The sequence below is a fragment of the Aethalodelphis obliquidens genome, unplaced genomic scaffold (genome assembly GCF_003676395.1).
Source record: "Aethalodelphis obliquidens isolate GAN/ISIS:26980383/991018 unplaced genomic scaffold, ASM367639v1 scaffold44, whole genome shotgun sequence".
NCBI lineage: Eukaryota > Metazoa > Chordata > Mammalia > Artiodactyla > Delphinidae > Aethalodelphis > Aethalodelphis obliquidens.
In genome coordinates, this window is record NW_020837988.1 from 14,815,400 (window position 1) to 14,836,694 (window position 21,295).

A 21,295-nucleotide genomic window follows, 5' to 3' on the forward strand; every position below is an offset into this window, starting at 1 on the left:
CTTTCGGCTGCGGCCTCTGCCTGGAGCCACCAGCGCCCCGGCTCCCTGCGTCTCCGTCTGCCCTCTGGCTCCGCAGCGTCCGGCTCCGGGCGGGCGCCGCCCCCGGGGAGGGCCGCGGGGCTTCGTGCCCCGCCCGCCCGCCTGCGTCTACCCTCTGCTGCTCTCCCCGGCCCTCCCCGGCCCTCCCCGGCCGGCCGCTCGCCGCGCCTCCTCCCCTCCGCGGCCGCCCGGGAGCTGTCCGCGACGCGGTGCTGAAAGAAGCCGCGCGGCGGCGGCTGGGCGGGGGCAACTTCTCCGGGACTCAACGGGGCAGGGGCGGGGCCCTGACTCCTAGGGGGCGGAGCTGGGCGGGAGTCCCGCTCCAGGACTTCTTGGAGGAGCTTCTGCTCTGTCCCAATGACCTGTGGTCTCGGCCCCTCTCAGACCCGCTCCCGGTACCAGAGGGCAGTCCAGACGTTGCCAGGCGGTCTCTCTCAGGCCATGGGGGGTCGGGGGGTGGTGGCGCAGAAGGGGGTGTTAGAGGCCTCAAGTGGTTTTCTGCTGAAGGTCTCTTTCCTGATCTGTTGGGCTGGACTCCAGCAATGGTACGGTTAGACCTCTTGCCCATCCTTACCAGGTGCGATCCAGCTGAACCCCAGTGCCCACGTAGAACTCCTAGTGGCAAGCCCATCCAGGACCTGGTCCTGGCAGAGTGATGTACAAGAAATATGCAGTGAGGTGCTTTCTTGAGCTCTTAGCATACAGGCACTGCTTGGGAAGAGAACAGATTTAAAACCACCTATTAGCAAGTGACCACTGATTAAAGTGTCTGAGTACAGGTTGAAAATGAATACAATAGAATAAGCAGATGGGGATGGGGTGAGGTTTATTGAAAGAGGCTTCTTGGAGAGGAGGGAGAGAAGGGGACCACAGTTTACTGAGCATCTTGGTGGGCTTGGAGCTTTGCAGAGGGTCCAATGGCCAGTTTCAAGCCAGGCCTTGGAGGGCAAGCATTCAAATGGGGCATGCACTTCAGGCAAAGGCTGATGGTGGGATCAGTGCAGGGGTCTGAGCTGGGGGGGGTGGGAGAGGTCAGGTGGGAGAAGAAGGGAATGATAAAGACCCTCAGATGCCATTTTGAACATCTAGATTTAACTGATGGACAACTAAGTTGTTTAGCAGTTACGCATGAAGGAAATAGTCCAGTGAAAAAAATTTTACAATGGCGGGTGGGGGAGGGAAGATGGACAAGGAGGCTCAGTGAGATTTTTGCTGGAGTCCAGGTGAGAGGCTCAGAGTCCTGGGTCGGATGTGCCTTTGCCACGCAGAGCCACAATGCCTGCTGGGGGCCTCGTTGGCCACTGTGGCTGGGGGATGCGAGGGCTGCAAGTGTGGCCTCCTGCTGGGGGCAGAGTTGTCCTGGCTGACCCTGTGTGTAGGGGGATAAGCTGTCTGTGGAGGAAAGGTGGGGCTGTTTCTCATGGGCTCAGTGTGTGGGGTGCTGAGCTCTGAGGAGGGATTTGGGCAGTGGGACACTCATTCATTCACTTACTCAAACATTTTCCAAGTCCCCACTATGTGCCATGGCCTGTGCCGTTACAGGTGTTACACAGTGTCCTGCCCTTACAGAGCTGACAGCTAGTAATGGGGACAAATAAGGACACTGCAGCACAGCAAAGCAAGAGCAGTGACAGAGACATCAAACGAGGAGCCTGTGGAGCCTGTGGTCAGAACAGGAAGTGCTTGGGCTCAGCCAGAACTCAAGAAGACCTCTTGAAACCTGGGCAGAGGTAGGATCCATGGAGGTCTCAGCCTATGGGTACAGTCCTTCTGTACCCTGAACCCCTGAATTCTGGGCTCAGATCCTTAATCTAGAGAGAGCCAGTTCCATCTTTTGGCCACTTTCCCACTAGCTCAACTGGAGCTCCTGTGCCTCCCCTCTGTGGTTACTGGCTGTGATGCTACTTCTCCTCAAGGTTTCCCTAATCTCTGACAGGCACTGATTCTCAGCCTCCTCAGCAGCCCCCGGGGCCTCAGTCCAAACTCAATAAGTTCCCATATATTGGGTGTGGCATCCTTGGGTTAGACAGACAACACAAGAAAGAAAGGGTGAGAAGAGGCAGGAGCAGAGGCCTTCCCTCTCTCCTCCTAGGTTTGCCCCTGGAGTACTCATTCCCCAATGTCCTCCTAAAGCTCTCCCTCCCCATCCTCCCCTCCCCCACTGAGCCTGGAAAGGTGCTGTTTGCCCTGTCCTCAATCCCCAGCGCAACAGCCCAGGCAGCAGGTGTGTGTGTTGAACCAGGCCATCTATGGAGCGCAGTGGCTGGAGATGAGCTTTGTTTAAATATTAAAGAAGTCAATCATTAATCAAGCTTCTCTTGGTGCCCAGCTACCCACTCTCTCCATTTGGGAGGGCCTGGACTGGGGCAGGGAGGGCCATGGGGCAGTTTGTAAGGCTACTTGCATCTCAGACAGCTAACAAGCAGCTTTTGGGGGCTGGATTATGCAGCCCAACACAGGGCAGGCCAGAGGATCAGCAGAAAGAGGTGCCGGCCAGTATACAGAGCATCGTGCTCATGAACTGGGCGCTGATGATTTGTACAGGAGTGTCTGGCTCTACTTGAATACATTTTATAAGGGAACTGAAGCAGTGTCCAGTTTCTAACCAGAGCAGATTCTCCTCGGGTACTGCAGTCCCTGTCCAGCCCCACAGTTGGGCTCCTGAAGAAAGCATGACTATGAAGAACAAGTTCTGGGCATGAATTGGGGCTGGGGGATGGCTTGGAGGGACAAAGCCCCTGAGTCACTAAAACCATGGTTCCTGCGCCCCCAGGGAAGGAGGCTGGCCTGGAACCCAGGGCGTACACGGAATCACACAGTCACATGGCCTCACATACACGAGTTCACACACACACAGTTACAACTCCGCACGGACCCAGATCTGCCACAGCTGCACCCAATTACAGCAGGGCACTGTGTGTGCAAGCGGCCCCCTCCTCAACCTCCCCAACGTCCTCTCTGGCTTGGCCACCCTCCTCCTGCCCCCCAGCCTCACCAGTCACACTGGTGTCTAGTCCCAGCTCCACCATTCAGCTCTCATCCACGGGGGCTTCCTGCTGTGCTGTGTGAAAATCCGAACGGTCGGGCCGGTTGAGCGCAGCATCAGGATGAGGCAGAGGCCCAGCAGCAGCCACTGTTCTTTGACAACCTGGTGGGGCTCCATGGCTGTGCCTAGAAAGCAGGCTTTGGGTGGTGACTTGAGTGTCCTGTGCTCTGGTGTCCTGAGTACTGGTGTCCTGCGCACTGGTGTCTTGGGCCAGTGAGCTTTTTTTCCAGGATGTACAGCCTGTAGGCCAGCAACAGGACCACCAGTAACATGACAAAGCTCAGGGCCAGCAACACCCACTGCCTAGATTTGGCCTGGGCAGGGTCCAGCTCCAGACCCAGGAATGCCTCCCTGTTTCTTTCTCTGTGAAAGACATAGGAATCTTGCCAAGCAGGTGGAACTGGGGAGGGTACCTCATGGTGATCAGAGAGGATCTGACTGCCACGGGCCTTCTCCCTCAGCCTCTGGCACCCACCTTCCAAGCCAAAGTTGAGGGCCTTGCCTGGGAAGGAGAGTGAGAAAGAGAGCAAAAGGAAGAGAAGGAAGGGATGGTACAGATAGGGCTGTGTACCACATGGCACCCAGCAGTGGCTCCGTGCAAGGGTCGGGAGGCAAGGTGCCCACCCCGTGCTCAGAAGCCAGCCCGGCAGTCTAGCTGGAGAGTGGGCAAGGAAGCATCCGAGCGAGCTAGTGGCTGGGGCGTGGGCTGTGGTCCCGGCCGAGGCTGCATCAGGTGCAGACAGGGCTCCACAGCAGAAAGTCAGGTCATAGATGGGCTAGGGGTGAAGGCTGGGTTGGGGTAAGGGCTGGCCCAGGGCAGGCTAGGGTAGGGCTTGGGGCTAGAACAGTGGTGGGATTAGGGTCAGATTACCAAACCTTCAAAGGAACAGCTGAAGTCTGGCCAGCCCAGGATGTCCCCACGCCGCACATTCTCGGTGACCAGCCAGTTCAGCAGGGGCTTGAAGTAGGTCATGAGGGCCTTTGTACACACCTTGGTCTCCCCGGTTATCTTCTGCAGGGCCTCTGGCCAGGGCTTGCTCAAGCCCAGCTTTAGGACATCCCTGGGAGAGTGGGTACAGCTGTGAGGCTGTGTGGGGGAGTCAGCTGATGCTGCTGGGACCCCTCCGTATGCCCAACCCCGCCTTTAGGGCTGTGATACCCAGACTCTTCCAACAGAGCTCAGCACAGTGGATAAAATCATAAGCTTTGAAATAACACCAACCTGTGTTTGAGTCCTCTGTGGCCCAGCTGTGGGACCTTGGGCAAGTACTTAACCTTTCTGAACTACAATTTCCATATCCATAAAATGGAGAAAATAACAGTACCTATCTCCTAGGGTTGCTGTGTTGGCCACAATTCTCGGAGCATACTAGGTAGGCAATACATGTTTGCCTACTATTATTATTATTATTATTACTACTACTACTACTGTGATGATTATTGTTCTCCTGGACTCAAATAAGCCTAAAGTCAAGAGGGAAACCTCATGTTTCCCATGAGGTGTTCAGTGTTAGTAGAGAGAGGTCACTCTTCAGTCTCTTCCGGTCTCACAGGGAGCGTTTGGGATGATTAGAGAGATAATAAGCATGGGATGTGTCCTGTGCACTGCCAGCAGCGCTGCAGAAATGTCAGCTCTGTCTCAAGGCACACCTAGTGCTTGGTGGCAGGGGGTCTAGCCTTAGGCAGAGGTAGCAGGAGGCGTATGTTGATGCTTCTCAACCTGTTTCCCCTGATCCGACCAGGAGAGAGGTGGGGCTGAGAGGCCCAGAAGTCAGAGTGTGGAATCTAGACTAACAGGACCCAGGTTCAGATCCAGCAGTGCTAGCTACGGGCCGCACAACCACAGACAGTCAGTTTAACCTCTCTTAGCCTCAGCTTCTTCATCAGTAAAGCCGGGTTCCATTAATACTTGCATTTCACTGTGGTGAGGATTAAGTCACATAATGGCAGCACAGAGGGCTTTGTTGCTTGCAAAGACTTATACACATCGCTTAATAAACAGCTAGGAAAGAATGAGGTGGGGAAACTAAAGGTCAGTGGATCCTTGGAAGAAACCACTGGGGGGAAATGTAGTTATGAGCCTAGAGAAATGGAGGAGAAAAGTCATCAAGATAGAAAGAAAAAAACAAACAAAACTAACTTTAAGTTAGAAGATTTTTATCAGATGCCAGGTCCTGGGAAAAAGGAAGGACCTGGTGGGGGAAAAGTTTCAACCACTCACAGTCTGCCTACTCAGAAATAGTCTTTCAGGCTGGGCGGGACAAGAGGTTTGATGTGGGCAGCACATGAGACTTGCAAGGGTGACAACTGGGCACTGCCTGGAGCCCTCAACTCCAACGTGGCAGCAACGGGCCCCATGGACAGGGTCAGGTCCTCATGGCTGGCTGGGTGAGGCAGGGGACTTTGGGAATTTGGACCAAGTCCACTTTGACCCTCTCTTCCCAGGAGAACCAACCCAGAGGCTGTCCCACGGCAATCACATTTAGGAAGATGAGTCAAAAATAGCAAAATCAAGTTTTAAGCTGTGTTAGGCAAAAGAGCAGCCAAGAATCTTGCCCTTCCCCTTCTCCCCTGCAAGCACGTGCCTGCCCCATCCCTCCACAATATGCCTAGTGACGACCGGCAAGGCTTCTACATGCTTGGTGTCAAGTCACACCCTGGGAGCCTTGTGTGCCCTGTGTGGAGTGGGGGTGGGAAGTGATGAGAATGACTGAGCTCAAAAGTCCCAGCGACCAAGCGGGATGAAGGCTCAGAGTCAAAAGTGAGTTGATGTTGGGAATTCCCTGACGGTCCAATGGTTAAGACTCCAGGCTTCCACTGCAGGGGGTGCGGGTTCGATTCCTGGTCGGGGAACTAAGATCCCACATGCCACGCGGTGCGGCCAAAACAAGAAAACACCACAAAACAAAAGTGAGTTGATGTATAGAAAATGGATGTCTGCTATTTTTTCTACTCCTGCGTTGGGGGTCAGAGATCCCTCTTTGATCCCCTGGCATGACCTCCTCACTCTCTTTACATGTTCATCAAAGCCCTTTCTTACTGCACCATCTCCTTTCTTGGATTACGGTTATTGATTTATCCTGTGGCCCATTGCCCCCTGCTGGATGCAGGGCAGGCTGGTTGGCACGTGCACAAGTAAATGTTTGCTGAATGAATAAATGATAGGCAGCCAGAGACATGAATGCAGGAAGCAGAGAGGCCTCTTATGTTTCACACATTCAGAGAAGCTCAAACCTGGGCAGTCAACTAGAATAAACTGCTGTAGTACGAAAAGATGGAAAAGCAAATAGACTAGGCAGACAAGAAGGCATGCAAGGTGTAGCCCTCCTGCAAGCAAAGGCAGGGACCAGTCCTGCAACTCCATCTGGCCTTGTGGTTACTGATGAATGGCATGGTGGAATCACAAATGTGCTCATTAAATTTGCAAAGGATACTAAATTATTGTGGGTAATTATTAGGATACTAAAAAGAGGCTTTGGGGCTTCCCTGGTGGCACAGTGGTTGAGAGTCCGCCTGCCGATGCAGGGGATGCAGGTTCGTGCCCTGGTCCAGGAAGATCCCACATGCCGCGGAGCGGCTGGGCCCGTGAGCCATGGCCGCTGAGCCTGCGCGTCCGCAGCCTGTGCTCCACAACGGGAGACGCCACAACGTTGAGAGGCCCACGCACCGCAAAAAAAAAAAACACAAAAAAACCCAAAAAAAACCTCAACATGACCTTGACATGTTAGGGTAATGGACCTACTGAAATCGGTTGAAACTCAATGGGGAAAAGACCATGTCACTGGGTGGGCCTCATGTCTCAGTGGTTGGAGCGCTGATCTTAGGACCAGTGGACTAGGTCAACTTCACCAGACCAATATCGTTTAACTTATGGAAGCAACAGGGTGAAAGATATTGTGTTCTGGAGTCAGTTTGGGCCTCAAAGCATGACTCTGCCACTTCCTAGTTGAGCGATGTGCACTAGGGGATCACATTACCTCTCTTAGCTTTGGTTTCATCATTTACAAAATGTGGATAATAATATCCATTTTGCAAAGTTATGAGCTGCTAACGTGAAACACTGTAAGAGCGCTTGTTAGAGAGCCCAGCCTGTAGCAGTAAATGCTTCCCACCATCATGTCAGCCTCTCGCCCCACTCCAGGTTTGCTTCAGGACCAGAAAGCAGTGCCACAGAGGCAGGGATGGAAAGGATGGGCTAGATACCAAGTGCAGGAAAAAAGACTGCGGGTAGGGGGTCAAAGTAGACCACAGCTGATCAGAGTGTGCCAAGAGGCTGGTGTGAAAGCCACCTGGATCGGCCTGGGAACTGGGTTCAGATGCTTTCAAGAAAAGGTGGAAAAAGCAGAGTGCACCTTATCAAATGCTGCTGAGAGGCTAGGCAAGCGACTTGCCAGGAAAGAATAAGGGGATTCAGATGGAAGATGGAGGCAGAGGCAGGACTCCAACACTGGGTTCTGATTTGGGACAGTTTGGTTTATTGGCTATGTGAGTGAGGGAGGGAGGGAGGGAGGGAGGGAGTGTGTGTGTGAGAGAGAGAGAGAGAGAGAGAGAGAGAGAGAGAGAGAGAGAGAGAGAGAGAGAGAGAGTGTGTGTGTGTGTGTGTGTGTGTGTGTGTTAGCAGGAGGGGCTAAACAGTCTCTCTGACCACAAGGGGCTACACAAGAGGAAATGAGCTTTGATTAACATCGGAGAGACTGCAGTCTGACAGAAGGAAGAACTTCCACTAGAACACAAGCTCTGCTCAGGGGGCCTAGGGTGGCCAGGTGAGAAGAGGGGCCCTGGGGCAGGCTTCCTGCAAGGTGGGGAAGGGGAGCCAAGGACAGGGGAGGGAGGAAGGCACTCACTCCAGGAGCTTCCCAGCCAGCTAGGAGTTATAGAAGTCGCATCAGTGCGGGGGGCCCCACGTGGCCTGAGGCCTTGCAGAGTGCTTCATGGAACTGGAACTGGAGCACAAGGCTGAGGAAGTACCTGGAGAGAGAAGGCGAGGCTGGCTAGGGAGGGGTGGCAGAGGTGGGCCTGGGTCCGCAGTCACAGTGGGGTAGGCTGGCCCTGGAGCACTGCAAGGGCTCTCCTTCCTAGCTTTCTGAATCAAACCTATGCTGGCCTCCCTCGTTCCTTCCCTCCTCTCAGGGACATGAGACACGCTTTCCCGTCAGCTCTGCCCTCCACGCGGGAGCTGACGTAAAAGCCCAGTGGGTTCAGGGCATGGCCCTCAGAAGGCTGTGCCATCTGATGGGAGGAGGTGGGGAGGGTGCAGGGGGACGTTTGGATCTACTGCCTTCCTGGAAACCCTCAGCCTGGGTCCTATGCCCCCGACTCCCAACTCGGAGAGCCGGTTCTGCTGGCAGGGCCCAGACCTTTACCGAATGTAGGGCAAGTTGGCAGAGATGTGGAACTTGGCGCCCAGATCAAAGTCATCCTCTGTCCGAGGGACAGTGGGGCACAGGCACTGGTACTTCAACCTGGGGGCGGGGGGCAAACTGGGGGCTTGATAGTGCCATCCGGTAGGGTTCACAGAGCCTTTTCCTTTTGAAACATTTGCACAGCTATCAAAGCGACTTGGCATGCAGAGGACACTTAATGCATTTTTACTGATTAAATAAATGAGTTGAAAACACACGGGATTGGGAATCAGAATCAAATAACAATAGTGAACACTGAGCACTTCCTCTCTGCAGGAACCGTGCCAAGCTCTTCACACAGACTCACTCAACATTGTCCTGGTTCTGGGGGCACAGGAGGGAATGAGCTAGGCAAGGTCACTGCTTTCATCCTAATGATGGGGGACGGTTGTAGACCAACCAACAAGGTCGTTTCATCTGATAAAAAGTGCCGGGGCTTCCCTGGTGGCACAGTGGTTAAGAATCCACCTGCCGGGCTTCCCTGGTGGTGCTGTGGTTGAGAGTCTGCCTGCCAATACAGGGGACACGGGTTCGAGCCCTGGTCTGGGAAGATCCCACATGCCGCGGAGCAACTAGGCCCGTGAGCCACAACTACTGAGCCTGCACGTCTGGAGCCTGTGCTCCGCAATAAGAGAGGCTGCGATAGTGAGAGGCCCGCGCACCACGATGAAGAGTGGCCCCCACTTGCCGCAACTAGAGAAAGCCCTCTCACAGAAACCAAGACCCAACACAGCCAAAAATAAATAAATATTTAAAAAAAAAAAAAAGTGCCAAGAGGATACCAGGGGATAACGGGGTGGGATAAATTGGGAGATTGGGACTGACATATACACACTACTATATATAAAATAGATAACTTCTGAGAACCTGCTGTATAGCACAGAGAACTCTACTCAATACTCTGTAATGGCCTATATGGAAAAGAATCTTAAAAAAAAAAGCAGTGGATATATGTATAACTGATTCACTGTGCTGTCCATCTGGAACTAACACAACATTTAAGTCAACTATACTCCAATTAAAAAAAAAAAAAAAAAAAGAAGTACCAAGAAGAAAAGAGAGTGACATCCCTGTGGTATAGTACTACTCCTATTCCCATTCTACAGATGAAGAAAACCGAGGCTTAGGGATCAGGGAATTGGTAGCAGGACACAGAACAGTCATGGGCAGATCCTAATGACGTTCATGTTCAGGTCTGGTTTTGCCCCTCTGAGCTGTGTGACTATGGGAAAGTTATTGTCACTGAGCCTTGTTGTAAAATGTTGTCTGTGAAATGGGGATAAAATGACCCATCTTTGGGATGCGACAAAGTCTGTGAACAAGCTCATCGTTTCACTGTTGGCCCACTAGAGCCTTGAACTATCCTCTGAGGGAAGTTCCTCTCTCATTGACAGGTTTTTGTTCAAGGACCAGGGAGTTGCCGTCCCTCTCCCTCAACCCCAGGTTTCCATCACTCAGGTGGTGGTGGGCATGGCCGGGAGAGGAAGGAAAAGGTCCTGGGCAGGCACTTCAGATGGCTGGTGGGGGTGCCCTTGGAGGGGGCACGAAGTCAAGACTCCGCCAGTCCCTCCAGTGAGGCCTGGCCCTGTATTCAGGGCGGGGGTGTGAGGGTGAGAGGACAAAGGGAGGGGCGCCCAGCTCTGCCATCCCTGGATGGCAGTGTGACCGCAGGGTCACACACCTTCACACACCTTCTTCTGTGAATGGCCAACGTAAGGGCCTGGTGCAGAGCTAGCAGGCCCATCAGGGTCGTCTGTCGCAAGCAGACCTGAGCTGGTCAGTCTGAGGCCTAGTGGAGATGGAGAAGCCATAGTCATGGGCAGTTATTACCCAAGCAAACAGCCAGGGGTCAGTGATGGGATGGACACAGGTGCCCCTCACTCAAGGCTGATGCCGCCCGACTGCTGGTGGTGCTCCTTCTGTGGCCAGCTCTGCCCGCAGACAGGTCTGGGGATGCTAAGTCAGAGGCAGGTGTGTGTGCGTGTCCAGGTAGCAGGAAAGGGGGCACTGGGCCTGCCCCTGTCCCATGAGGACTCTTTCCACAGGAGGGAAAGATCTCAGCCCCCAAACACCCCTTCTGCTGGTCCCACTGGTGGGCACAGAAAGGGCTCTCCCCACTGGGGGGAGCAGGAAGGCCTGCCCGGCAGGCAGTGTCCTGTTCTTGGAGGAGCCCAGGCGTAACGAACGTGCGAGCTTCCCGGGCTCCCAGGATCCCCAGAGAGGCTAAGGGGACTGCTCAGCTGGTGCTGCGCTCGACACGATCCCCCACGACTGCACGCTCGGGCCCCACCCACTTCAGCAGGAACGCTTTTGTCCGGTGACAGCAAACAGCCAACGCCACCCCTGGGCTTCCCCATGGCCCCAGGTCAGCAGCACCTCACTCCCAGCTCTGCCCTCACAGGAGAGGCAGCAGCGCTCTTTAGTAGCAGGTGGTACCCTTGAGGCTGCCCTGAAAGCCCTGGGAAAGCCCACAGCAGCGCTGGGCCTGGGCAGTGGGCCCGATCAGCGGTCCTCCCCACCTGAGGTTCCACCACTCCTGGTTGTACACGGCCTTCTCGATGGTGCCATCAAAGACCTTCCAGCGAAACAGGTCCACCAGGTAGGCGAAGGGGATGAAGGCGATCTTCTCCAGGGCAACGTTCATCAGGAAACTGACCTCCTCTTCTGGGGAAAGTGGGGCCGTTAGGAGGCTGCTCCCAGTTCCCCCTCCCCTCAGCTTTGCCTGGAGAGCCCCAGCTGCAGCCCCAGGCCCAGACTGGCCTCCTATGATCCCCTTGGTCCCCATCACCTTCATCCTGGTGCTGGTGGCTGAGCAGGGCTCTGTTGAGCAGGTGCTTATGGGAGGAGGCCGAGAGGGTGATCACCGACCCCACGGCCTCTTCAAAGGCTGGGTTGGCGCCTGTGTGGAAGATCACAGAGAGGTTCTTGTACTGCAGGAAGTACTGGATATAGCCCATCTGGTGGAAGATGGAGAGCAGATCTTCTATGGTCACTTCAGTGCACTTCTTTATCCTAGGGTTAAAGGGCAGGGGTCAAGGAGCATGGGGATGCCCTGGGAGGAGAGATTTCTCCATTCAGGCTCTGTTAAGGGACAGGGGTGGTCGAGCCAGAGACCAGCAGGGCCTTATGCTGTTACTCCAGGCCTCACATCCAAGCAGCGGCCAAGCCCTTTGCTCTCACCCACCTGGCCCACCCCCCGCCCCCGCTGCCCTCCTGAGCCAGGCAGACAGGTGGAGAGCGGAAGAAGCAGAGGCAGGGGGTGATGCTGGCCATAGGCTGAGCACCTGAAGTCCTTCCCCTCGTAGAAGTCCCAGGCGGATGCGTGGCACTCCACCTCCCGCCCGTCCGTTGGCCTTTCCATCATGGCATTTTTCCAGAACTCAGGAGGGGTGGAAAGCAGCCCCAGGGAGGTGACGAATTTTTCAGCCTCTTGGAACATTTTCTCAGACTTCCACTGCTGTGAGGAAGAGGAAGTGCGTGGGGCCCCACTCAGGGCTGCGGAGTGGGCAGGGGCAGACCGAGGCCGAGCGCTGATCTGGCCTCACGTGATCGTCGTGATGTCCTCGGGGGGCTTCTCCGGAAGGGCAGGACCAGGTCTAAGACGCTGACCCAGGACTGAGCCCACATGTTGCCTGGAAGGGGAGGGGAGGGCTGAGAGGAGGCAGGAGACCGGCTCTCCCCCGACTGAGCGCCTGCTCTCCTGCCTGCTTGGAGGCCGACTCCGCCCGCCCTGCCTCTGCCGCCAGCTGGGGTTTTACCCAGAACGTGGGCTGGGATGGGCTCCCTCGGATCGATGAGCTCGGGCCCGTAGAAGCGATACAGGCCCTGGCGCACGCAGGCGCACGTAGGCGCACGTAGGCGTGCAGGTTCACGTAGAGCGGCTGCAGCTCCTGGAAGAGCTGCTCCAGGTCTTCTTCCAGTGTGTCGGACTCATACGTGGACCGCCATAAGGCCCCCATGTCTTTGTAACCCAGGAAAGGGGAGGGGGCTCAGAGGCGTTCACCACCCTTCAGCCTGGCCTGGCTGGCAGGAGACCCAAGCACCTTCTAGGGAAGCCACTTGACCTCCTAGATCCTTAGGGGTCTTCATTTGCCAAACAGGAAAAACACCTCCCAAAGCCACTGTCCGTATTGGATGAGATCAGGGTGGAAAGGCACTTAGCAAAGTACATACTGTGTGCTCTTCCCCTTGCCTGGTTGGATAGGACCTGGGTAAAGCCCTGTTCCGCTCTCACCCACCTCAAGCCCTACCCATCCAGTCCGCCTTCCTTTAGCTCCTCCCAAGGACTTCAGGATGCTCTTTTCTTCTTGCTGCCTGGCTCGTTCCATCTTTCAGGCCTTGGATAAATGTCAGCAAGGCTTTCCCTGACCACCTAGCTGAAGCAGGGCTCCCCTATTCTCTCTCTGCAGCCCCTTCCTGCTCAGCATTCATCCCGGCTGGCAACAACTGGAGATGTGCGTCTGTCCCCCAGCGAACTGTAAGCCCTAGGAGGGTGGGCACCTTCTCTGTCTTTTCACCTATGCATCCTCAGAACCTCCCCAGCACCAGCACACAGTAAGTGCCCCATCACCGTTTGTGGAACCACACAATGAGTGAGCCACCTTGCCCTCCCCAACGGCAGGGCTCAGGGTTCCCATCTCCAGGTCCTACCACCACCCTTCCCCTCTGCAGACTCTGCTTCGCCCTTCCCAGCATTGCCCTGAGCCCCACGCAGTACCTGGTCGGCCCCGGCTGGGCTGGGCTGGGCTGGCTGGTAGGTGTGGGGCGGGGGAGGGGCCTCACCGTTGAGCTTCGCAGCTGCATGTAGCGCTCGAAGGTGCTGCGGAGCTGGTGACCCAGAGCATCCCGCCAGCCCTGCCAGGCCCACAGCAGCTCCCTCTGGTCCCGGGAGGAGGCCGTGACTTCTTGGAGGTCTGTGCCCGGAAAAGGAGCCAAGGTGGGACCCCACTCCGGCTGGTGGCCTTCTGCCCTCACCTGCCCCAGGCACCCACTCTCCCCGCCCCCCCCAACAGGGCAGTTGGGACCAGGGTGGGAGTCTAGAGGCTCCTGGAAGGGGCTCGGGTGCTCCTCAGGCTCCAGGGGCAGGCAGGGCCCTTCATTCAGGCACACCTGGGCCATGCTGTCTGTGGTCTCCATGTGGGCCACAATCTGGTTGTACTGGGGGGACGGGTGTCACCCAGGGCAGGCCGGTACCTGTGGGCCCACCCCGGTACGAGCCCCACCAGCCTGGAGAGGCAGGCCCGGCCAAGGCATCTTCCCGCCAGCCTCTGCTTCCCTCCTCCTCCAGAGGAAGTTCTGGCCCTGCCTGCCAACCTCCCTCCTGCCCCCGGCGGCTCCCCGTCAGGCAGCCCACCCACCCTGGAGACCTGGGGGCCTGTCCTCACCTCCCGGAGCTCCTCCTTGGGCAGGACCGCCCTGTCCAAGTTCTGCAGCTTACTCAACATGCGCTTCACGGCTGGGTCCTGGAAGCTGGCGACCTTAAACAGGAGGGCCCGCGTGCCAAGAGCACAGCGTGTGCTGGGACCGCTCCACGTCCTTGTCCAGCTGGAAGGAGGGTCACTGTGTTTGTCATGTGAGGCTGAGGGAGAGTGTCAGGGTCTCACAGCCCCCCAACCTCCTCCCAAACCCCACTTTGTTTTTAAAAGATTTTTTTTTGATGTGGACCATTTTTAAAGTCTTCATTGAATTTGTTACAATATTGCTCTGTTTTGGTTCTGGCCGCTAGGCATGTGGGATCATAGCTCCCCGACCAGGGATTGAACCCGCACCCCCTGCATTGGAAGGTGAAGTCCTAACCACTGGACTGCCAGGGAAGTCCCCCAAAGCCCACTTTAAGGGTTTGGAATCATTAAAAATTTGCTAAGAGGGAGAAAGGAGGGAGCCTGGTCCTTAAAAGCAAGCAGGGGATATCTACAAGGGGAAAGAAACAACAGACTCTTACTTAGAGATCTTTAGGGCTACCAAGAGGCCTGGAGCTTACAGTCTGTTTTGACATGTACTTTGGGGCTTCCCTTTTTCCTCTAGCTCTGGAAAGGGGGCAAAAAAGTGTGGTTCCCCCCCATCCCCCCACCGAGACCCCTGAGAAGAGCAAGGGGAGAAGGGGCTGGGGTGGAAGTGGTACCACACCATCTCCCCGCGGTTCTTCTTGGTGATGTTGGTGACATAGTTCCAGGTGGCCTCCATGAACTGGTTCCACACAACTTGGGCTGTACGCTCATAAAACTGCAGGAAGGCCTTTGCCACGGCCTCATTGTAGAGCTTGTCTGTGGAGAAGGAGACGGGTATAATGCTGCCCTGGGAGGCATCTGCCCCTGCCTGGTGCCCTTGTTTGATCCCATGCTCCTTCAGGTCCCAGCGCTACCTGAGTTCTGATCAGCCTCAGTCCTGAGCCATGGCAAGAGCTGCCCATAATAGAAGAGCACAAGTAGGGAAGGTCCAGGGCAAGTCCACCTTGTTCCCATGACCAGGAGAACAGCAGAGCTGGGTGAGGCTATGGGCCAATCACGATCAAGCTCCATATTGTAACATCAGGGGCCAAAGGGTCAGCCATTGAACGTCAGAACTGGAAAGCCCCCATCTACCTTCTGGTCCAACTGTCCCCATTTTACAGGTGAGGAGACTGAGGTCCAGAATGGTCTAGCCATACAACCTGATTCACACAGCTAGTCAGTGGCAGAGCCAAGAGGAGAACCAAGGCTCTTGACTTCTACACCAGAGCTTGTCTCACTCTACTCGGTCACTTCTCCCTGGCACTGGAGCCACCCTTGGCCATGACCAGGGATTGATGCGTCTCCTCCCTCCACAGGCTGAGATTACCTCTGAGCAGGTGGGTGGGAGGATGGATGGATGGAAGGAAATGACGTCTCCGGGTCTCTGGACTCTGGAAGCACAGTTGTCTCTCCGTGTTCTTCTGACTTGACCTCCTATGTTCATATTTTTGGCCTTTTTCTCTCTTGTGGGATGTATGACCATCCCAGGGCTGTGCAGGACCCTTCCTCCCTTTCCCTGTTCTTACACCTGCTTCCCCAGGGAGAGCCCGATACTATGAGTTTGCTGTCAGGAGGAGGCACGGAAGGTAGAGGACCATCTACTATGATAAAAATAGTACTTTTTGGTTGTTGTTAACTATTGTCATCATGCTATAGGGAATAGCATGGGAATAGGAGTCATCATGCAAAATGATTGGAGAGTTTCTTTAGTGTTTGAAGAGGATCATGAGACACAAGCTTACTACAGTCTGGCTTTCTATTGCTTGGCTCTGTTGCAAACCAATTTTAAAAGGAATGTTCTAATCTGCTGGTTAATGTTTCATTAAAACATTGAATATCAAAAGCCATGTAATCTATTTTTTGTATTTACCACAAAATTCCTAGTACATATATTAAAGACTCAATTTTCTATTAATCTATGTAAATCATCTTTGATACTATAGAACAGAATGCTACCCTTAAAATGTAAAGATATTATTTGTTTCATATAAATAATTTTTTTGTTTATAAGTCTTTTTTTTTTTTTGCTGTACGCGGGCCTCTCACTGTTGTGGCCTCCCCGTTGTGGAGCACAGGCTCCGGACGCGCAGGCTCAGCGGCCATGGCTCACGGGCCCAGCCGCTCCGCGTCATGTGGGATCTTCCCGGACCGGGGCACAAACCCGTGTCCCCTGCATCGGCAGGCGGACTCTCAACCACTGCGCCACCAGGGAAGCCCCTTTGCCCACTTTTTAATCAAATTGTTTTTGTTGTTGTTATTGAGCTGTATTCGTTCTTTATATATGTTGAATATTTAACCCCTTATCAGATATATAATTTGCAAATATTTTCTGCAAGTCTGGGGGTTGCCTTTTCATTTTGTTGATGGATTCTTTTGCTGTGCATGAGCTTTCTAGTTTGATGTAGACCCACTTGTTGATTTCTGCTTTTGTTGCCTTTGCTTTTGGTGTCAAATCCAAAAAAATTCATTACCAAGACTGATATCTAGGAGCTTACCTCCTATATTTTCTTCTAGGAGTTTTATGGTTTCAGGCTTTACATTCAAGTCTTTAATCCATTTTGAGTTAATTTTTGTCTATGGTGTAAGATAAGGGTCCAGTTTCATTCTTTTGCATCTGGCTGTCCAGCTTTCCCAACACCATTTATTGAAGACATTATCCTTTCCCCATTGTATATTCTTGACTTTTGTCATAAATATATTGACCGTATAAGCATGGGTTTATTTCTGGGCTCTCTATTCTGTTCTACTGATCTACGTGTCTTTTTTTTTGTTTTACATGTCTGTTTTTATGCCAATACCATAACGTTCTGATTACTATAGCTTTGTAATAAAGTTTGAAATCTGGAAGTGTGATGCCTCCAGCTTTGTTCTTCTTTCTCAAGATTGCTTTGTCTATTTGGGGTCAAAACATAGTATTTTTAAAAATGCAAAATACAGAGCTGAGATGGAAAGCAAGAAAAGGGACTCTTCAGATGCCTGGGAGACAAGGAGGGCTCATGCAGCAGTGAGTGGGGGCCCATGTGGTAAATCAAAGTTCATCCATGCCCAAAGGGCTGCAGCATTGGTGCCTGCCTGGGGATAGCCAGTCATAGTGGAAGTACTGCCTACATCAAGGGAGCCAGCAGATGGCTTCTTTTCTAAGGGAGCCCTGCAAGAAGCAACCATGAAACCGACCCGGAGGACATCTTCACAACCTGGTGTTGCATGGGAAGGGTCCCCCTGCAGAAGGCTGTCCCACTGAAGATGGCTCATAGGTCAAGATTTCCATGTGAAAGAGGAAGTCCAATGTAGTCGGTGTTAATAATGATTACCAGCCCTCACTGAGCATTTCCCAGGGGCGAGGGACCCTTTGAGGGCTTTCAGGACATGAATCCTCCCAACAAACCCATGAGGTAGGTACTGTGATCAACTCCCCCAGTTTACAGACAAGGAAAATGGGCACAAAGAGGTTGAGAAACTTGCTCATAGTTACATAGCTAGCAAATAGTGCAGGTGGGACTCAAATCCACATAGTTTGACTCCAGAGTCTGTGCTAAACTACAGACACAGGCATGGATTAGACCTGAGGAAGGGCAGGTGTTAGAGCAATCTGAAAGGGACTTAAAATCTGGGTTTTACACCATCTACAAAAATTAACTCAAAATGGATTACAGACCTAAACATAAGAACTAAGACTATAAAACTCTTTGAAGAAATCACAGGGGAAAACTCCATGACATTGGATTTGGCAATGATTTCTTGGATATGATACCAAAAGCTCAGGCAACAAAAGAAAAAAACAGACAAGTTGGACCTCATTAAAGTTAAGAGTTTTTGCACATCAAAGGACACTAACAACAGAGTAAAAAGGCAAGCTACAGAACTGGAGAAAATATTTGCGAATCATAGACCTGATAAGTGATTAATATCCAGAATATATGAAGAGCTCCCCAAATTCAGCAGTGAACAAACAAACAACCCAGTTCAAACATGGGCAAAGGACTTGAATGGACATCTCTCTAAAGATGATATATAAATGGATAATAAGCACTTGAAAAGATTCTCAATATCACTAATCATTAGGGAAACACAAATCAAAACCATGAGATACCACTAGGATGGATATTACAAAGAAACAAACAAAAAAACCCAGAAAACATCAAGTGATGGCCAACACGTACAGAAACTGGAACCCTCGTGCACTGCTGGTGGGACTATAAAATGGCTCAGGCACTGTGGAAAACAGCGTAGAATTACCATATGATCCAGGAATTTCAATTTGGGGTGTATACTCAAAAGAAGTCAGAGACTTGAACAGATGTGGTGATGGTTGCACAACAATTGAATATACTCAATGCCATTTTTAACTGTACACTTAAATATGGTTAATGGGACTTCCCTGGTGGTGCAGTGGTTAAGAATCCGCCTGCCAAAGCAGGCGACGTGGGTTCAAGCCCTGGTCCAGGAAGATCCCACATGCCGCGGAGCAACTAAGCCTGTGCGCCACAACTACTGAAGCCCGCGTGCCTAGAGCCCGTGCTCCGCAACAAAGAGTAGCCCCCACTCGCCACAACTAGAGAAAGCCTGCACAGCACAACAACGAAGACCCAATGCAGCCAAAAATAAATTAAAAATAAAAAAAAGGTTAAAATGGTAAATGTTATGTATATGTTACAACAGTTTAAAAAAAAGGTCTTTAAAGGGATGAGAGAAGGAACAAGATCTGTGAAGCAAGGATAGACTTTTGTGGAAACACAGTAGGTTTGAAAGTAACAGAGATGCAAAAATAAAAAATATAGTTATTAAATTGGAAAAACAGTAATCTCGATGCACAGGCTAAGACACAGCTGGGGAAAATCGCTTGGAGCACAGGACAAAAGAGAGATGAGAAATACGAGTGGGAATGAGGAGACACAGAGGACAAAGAAAGAAGCTCCAAGCTGGGTCTGGCAGGAGTCCCGAAGAGGAGACTGAAAAGGACGAGGAGATGATGGCTGAGCGTCTCGAGAACTGATGGAAGCCGAGTCCCTGAAGTGAACAAGCTCACTGCACTGCCGGGGCGAGAGCGTCCGATGGTGCACGGAGGAATCATGAGAAATGTCTATCCAGCTGGCAGTGAGCTGCTCTGGAAGACTTTCTCTGTCTCTCTAGTGAGGGGCTTGCCCTTCCAGCTCTCCAGTTTGCAACTCGAAGGGACGTTTGAAGTGGGAGGCAGATATGAAGCAATCTTTATCAGGAGATGATGCAGTCATTACAAAGAGAGGAGACTAGGCACCGGGAATTTGTATTATCTCATTCGATCAACTGCAGCAATCATGAGGCAGCGTCATAAAAACCATCATAATTATAAGCAGCATCATAAGAACCATCTCACACGTGTGAAAATGGAGGCTCAGAAAATGGAAGTAAATCACTCAAGGTCACATAGGTGGTAAGTGCAGAGGTGGGATTTGACTCAGGCCTAATCCAAAGCCACTGGACTCACTCACGAGAGCCAGAGTGAGCAGCTGGGGGCAGAGTGGGGAGATCAGAGAAACCACCATCACCCCTGGCCTGTGTGCGTCAGAGCTGTCACTGAGAAATGACTGCTTGACGGGCAGCGCAGGGCAGGGCTCAGCCTTCAGGCCACTGGGAGAAAATGTTGGAACGGCCCCTCTTCCTGCTGTCACCACCTCCTCTTCCCTAGGCCACCTCCCAGGTAGACACGGCCCCTCCTCGCTCATCCGAGGAGGCAGAAACAGGAGTCTGAACAGTTTTAATATCTCAAGAGGCCTAGTGGATAAGGCTGTTAAGTCTTCTTTGCACCTCAGACCTTTGGGTGTTGAATGCTGCTGCTCTCACGCTGCCCACAGCTCTGACAGGCAGCAGGAACCTATGTCATTCATAAAGATAGGAAAGGGGTGATGTGACAGTGACCTTCGTCTAGCAAACAGTTTTTGAAACATCAGGCTGGGGAGGGGGGTAATTACAGAAGTCTTTGGTGGTAGAAGGCTTGGAACTATTTAGAGGCTATGTTTATAGATTCCATTGTTCTAAGTAATCATAAACTTCCACCCTCTTGCAAATCCAAAATACCTCAACTCCACGTCATGCCCCATGGAACAGGCCTGTACAATTAAGTCTATGTACAACATACACACACAATCACAGACACACACACACACACACACACACACACAATGGCAGCTGGAGACTGGGGGGCTGGGCAAAAGCTGTGGACTAAAGGATGTTGGGGGACAGATACTAGGGGCTGGGCCAAGTCATCAGCAAAACCGAGAAGAGGCTCAAGGCCGAGGGTCTCCACAGAGGCGGCCAGGCTTTGGACAGTTTCTAGGTTTGGCATTTAAATATCTAAAAAAATAGGTCTAGTCATGTTAACTGGAAAAAAGGTTATACAACTGTAAATACAGTGTGACTCCACTTAAAATATGTGCTGAGAAAAAAAGGCTGGAAAGATATACACCAAATGTCAACAGTGCTTATCTCTGTGTTGACATAAAGGGCTTTTATTTTCTTTATACTATTCTGTGTTTTCTAGATTTTCTACAATAAACATGTAGATAAGAGATTTTTAAATGTCTCTCAAAATGATACTCCCTCAAACCCATGATGGCCTTCCAAGGAAGGCTCAGGGTGAGGGCATGTGCTGGGGGGATGGGCAGGGGTGTCCCCTAGCAGTCAGTCCCTGCGTGGGCACCAGCTACTGCCTAGCTGGGGTGACGGGTCCTGACCCCGGGCCCTGTGGGCAATACTCTGGTGGCTCTGTCCACTGTTTCGAGTGGAAATGGAACTGGGGCAGGCAGGCGCCTGAGGTGACGCCGGGGTCAGTTGGCCAGTTCTACAGCCTCAGCATGCAAGGCGCCCTCCCGAGGGAACCAGAGGGCAGCCCGGAGCCTTCCATCTGGGGGACTTAGCCATTTATGGAACAGCTGGGGCAGGGCTCCAGAAGCCCAGAATGTCTGCTTCCTCTTTGCTGCCCAGAGCCCTCCTGGGTTGGTGTCCAGGCCTGGCAGGGGCTGCCTGCCATGGCAGGACAAGGGCCAGCTGCCCCGGCTGAAGGGGAGACTGGGATGGGCGCTGGGGGGTGCTGGGGCCAGAGCTCTGGGTATTTTCCAGCCTCTTCTTGGAGGAGGATGAAGACCCCCGAGAAGTGACCCCTTGACTGTCAGGAGGTGAGAGAGCTTCCCCTGTCCCTGGCTTCCCTGTGAGGGACATGGACACAGATGGGGAGGGCAGGACCTTTAATTTAATTCAGAGAGAGATGGGGAGGGGGTTCCATGTTAGGTGGCCTGGTCCCCAGGGGCCAGGGGGCCAAGGTGGTTCGTGGTCCAGAGGACTGG

General features: G+C 52.9%; 1 protein-coding gene across 1 annotated transcript; it reads right to left on the reverse strand.

The window, feature by feature from the left end:
• Positions 1 to 3,049: 3,049 nt before the first annotated feature.
• LOC113606704 (angiotensin-converting enzyme-like protein Ace3) lies at positions 3,050 to 14,948 on the reverse strand. The gene is given in 19 exon segments (XM_027081377.1): positions 3,050 to 3,245; positions 3,284 to 3,446; positions 3,962 to 4,146; positions 7,930 to 7,985; positions 7,987 to 8,053; positions 8,449 to 8,547; positions 11,007 to 11,151; positions 11,276 to 11,499; positions 11,772 to 11,944; positions 12,017 to 12,069; positions 12,072 to 12,119; positions 12,246 to 12,321; positions 12,324 to 12,469; positions 13,269 to 13,403; positions 13,560 to 13,644; positions 13,872 to 13,994; positions 13,996 to 14,031; positions 14,614 to 14,750; positions 14,849 to 14,948. Coding segments are annotated over 19 exon segments (2,247 nt in total).
• Between the last annotated feature and the right edge of the window lie 6,347 nt (positions 14,949 to 21,295).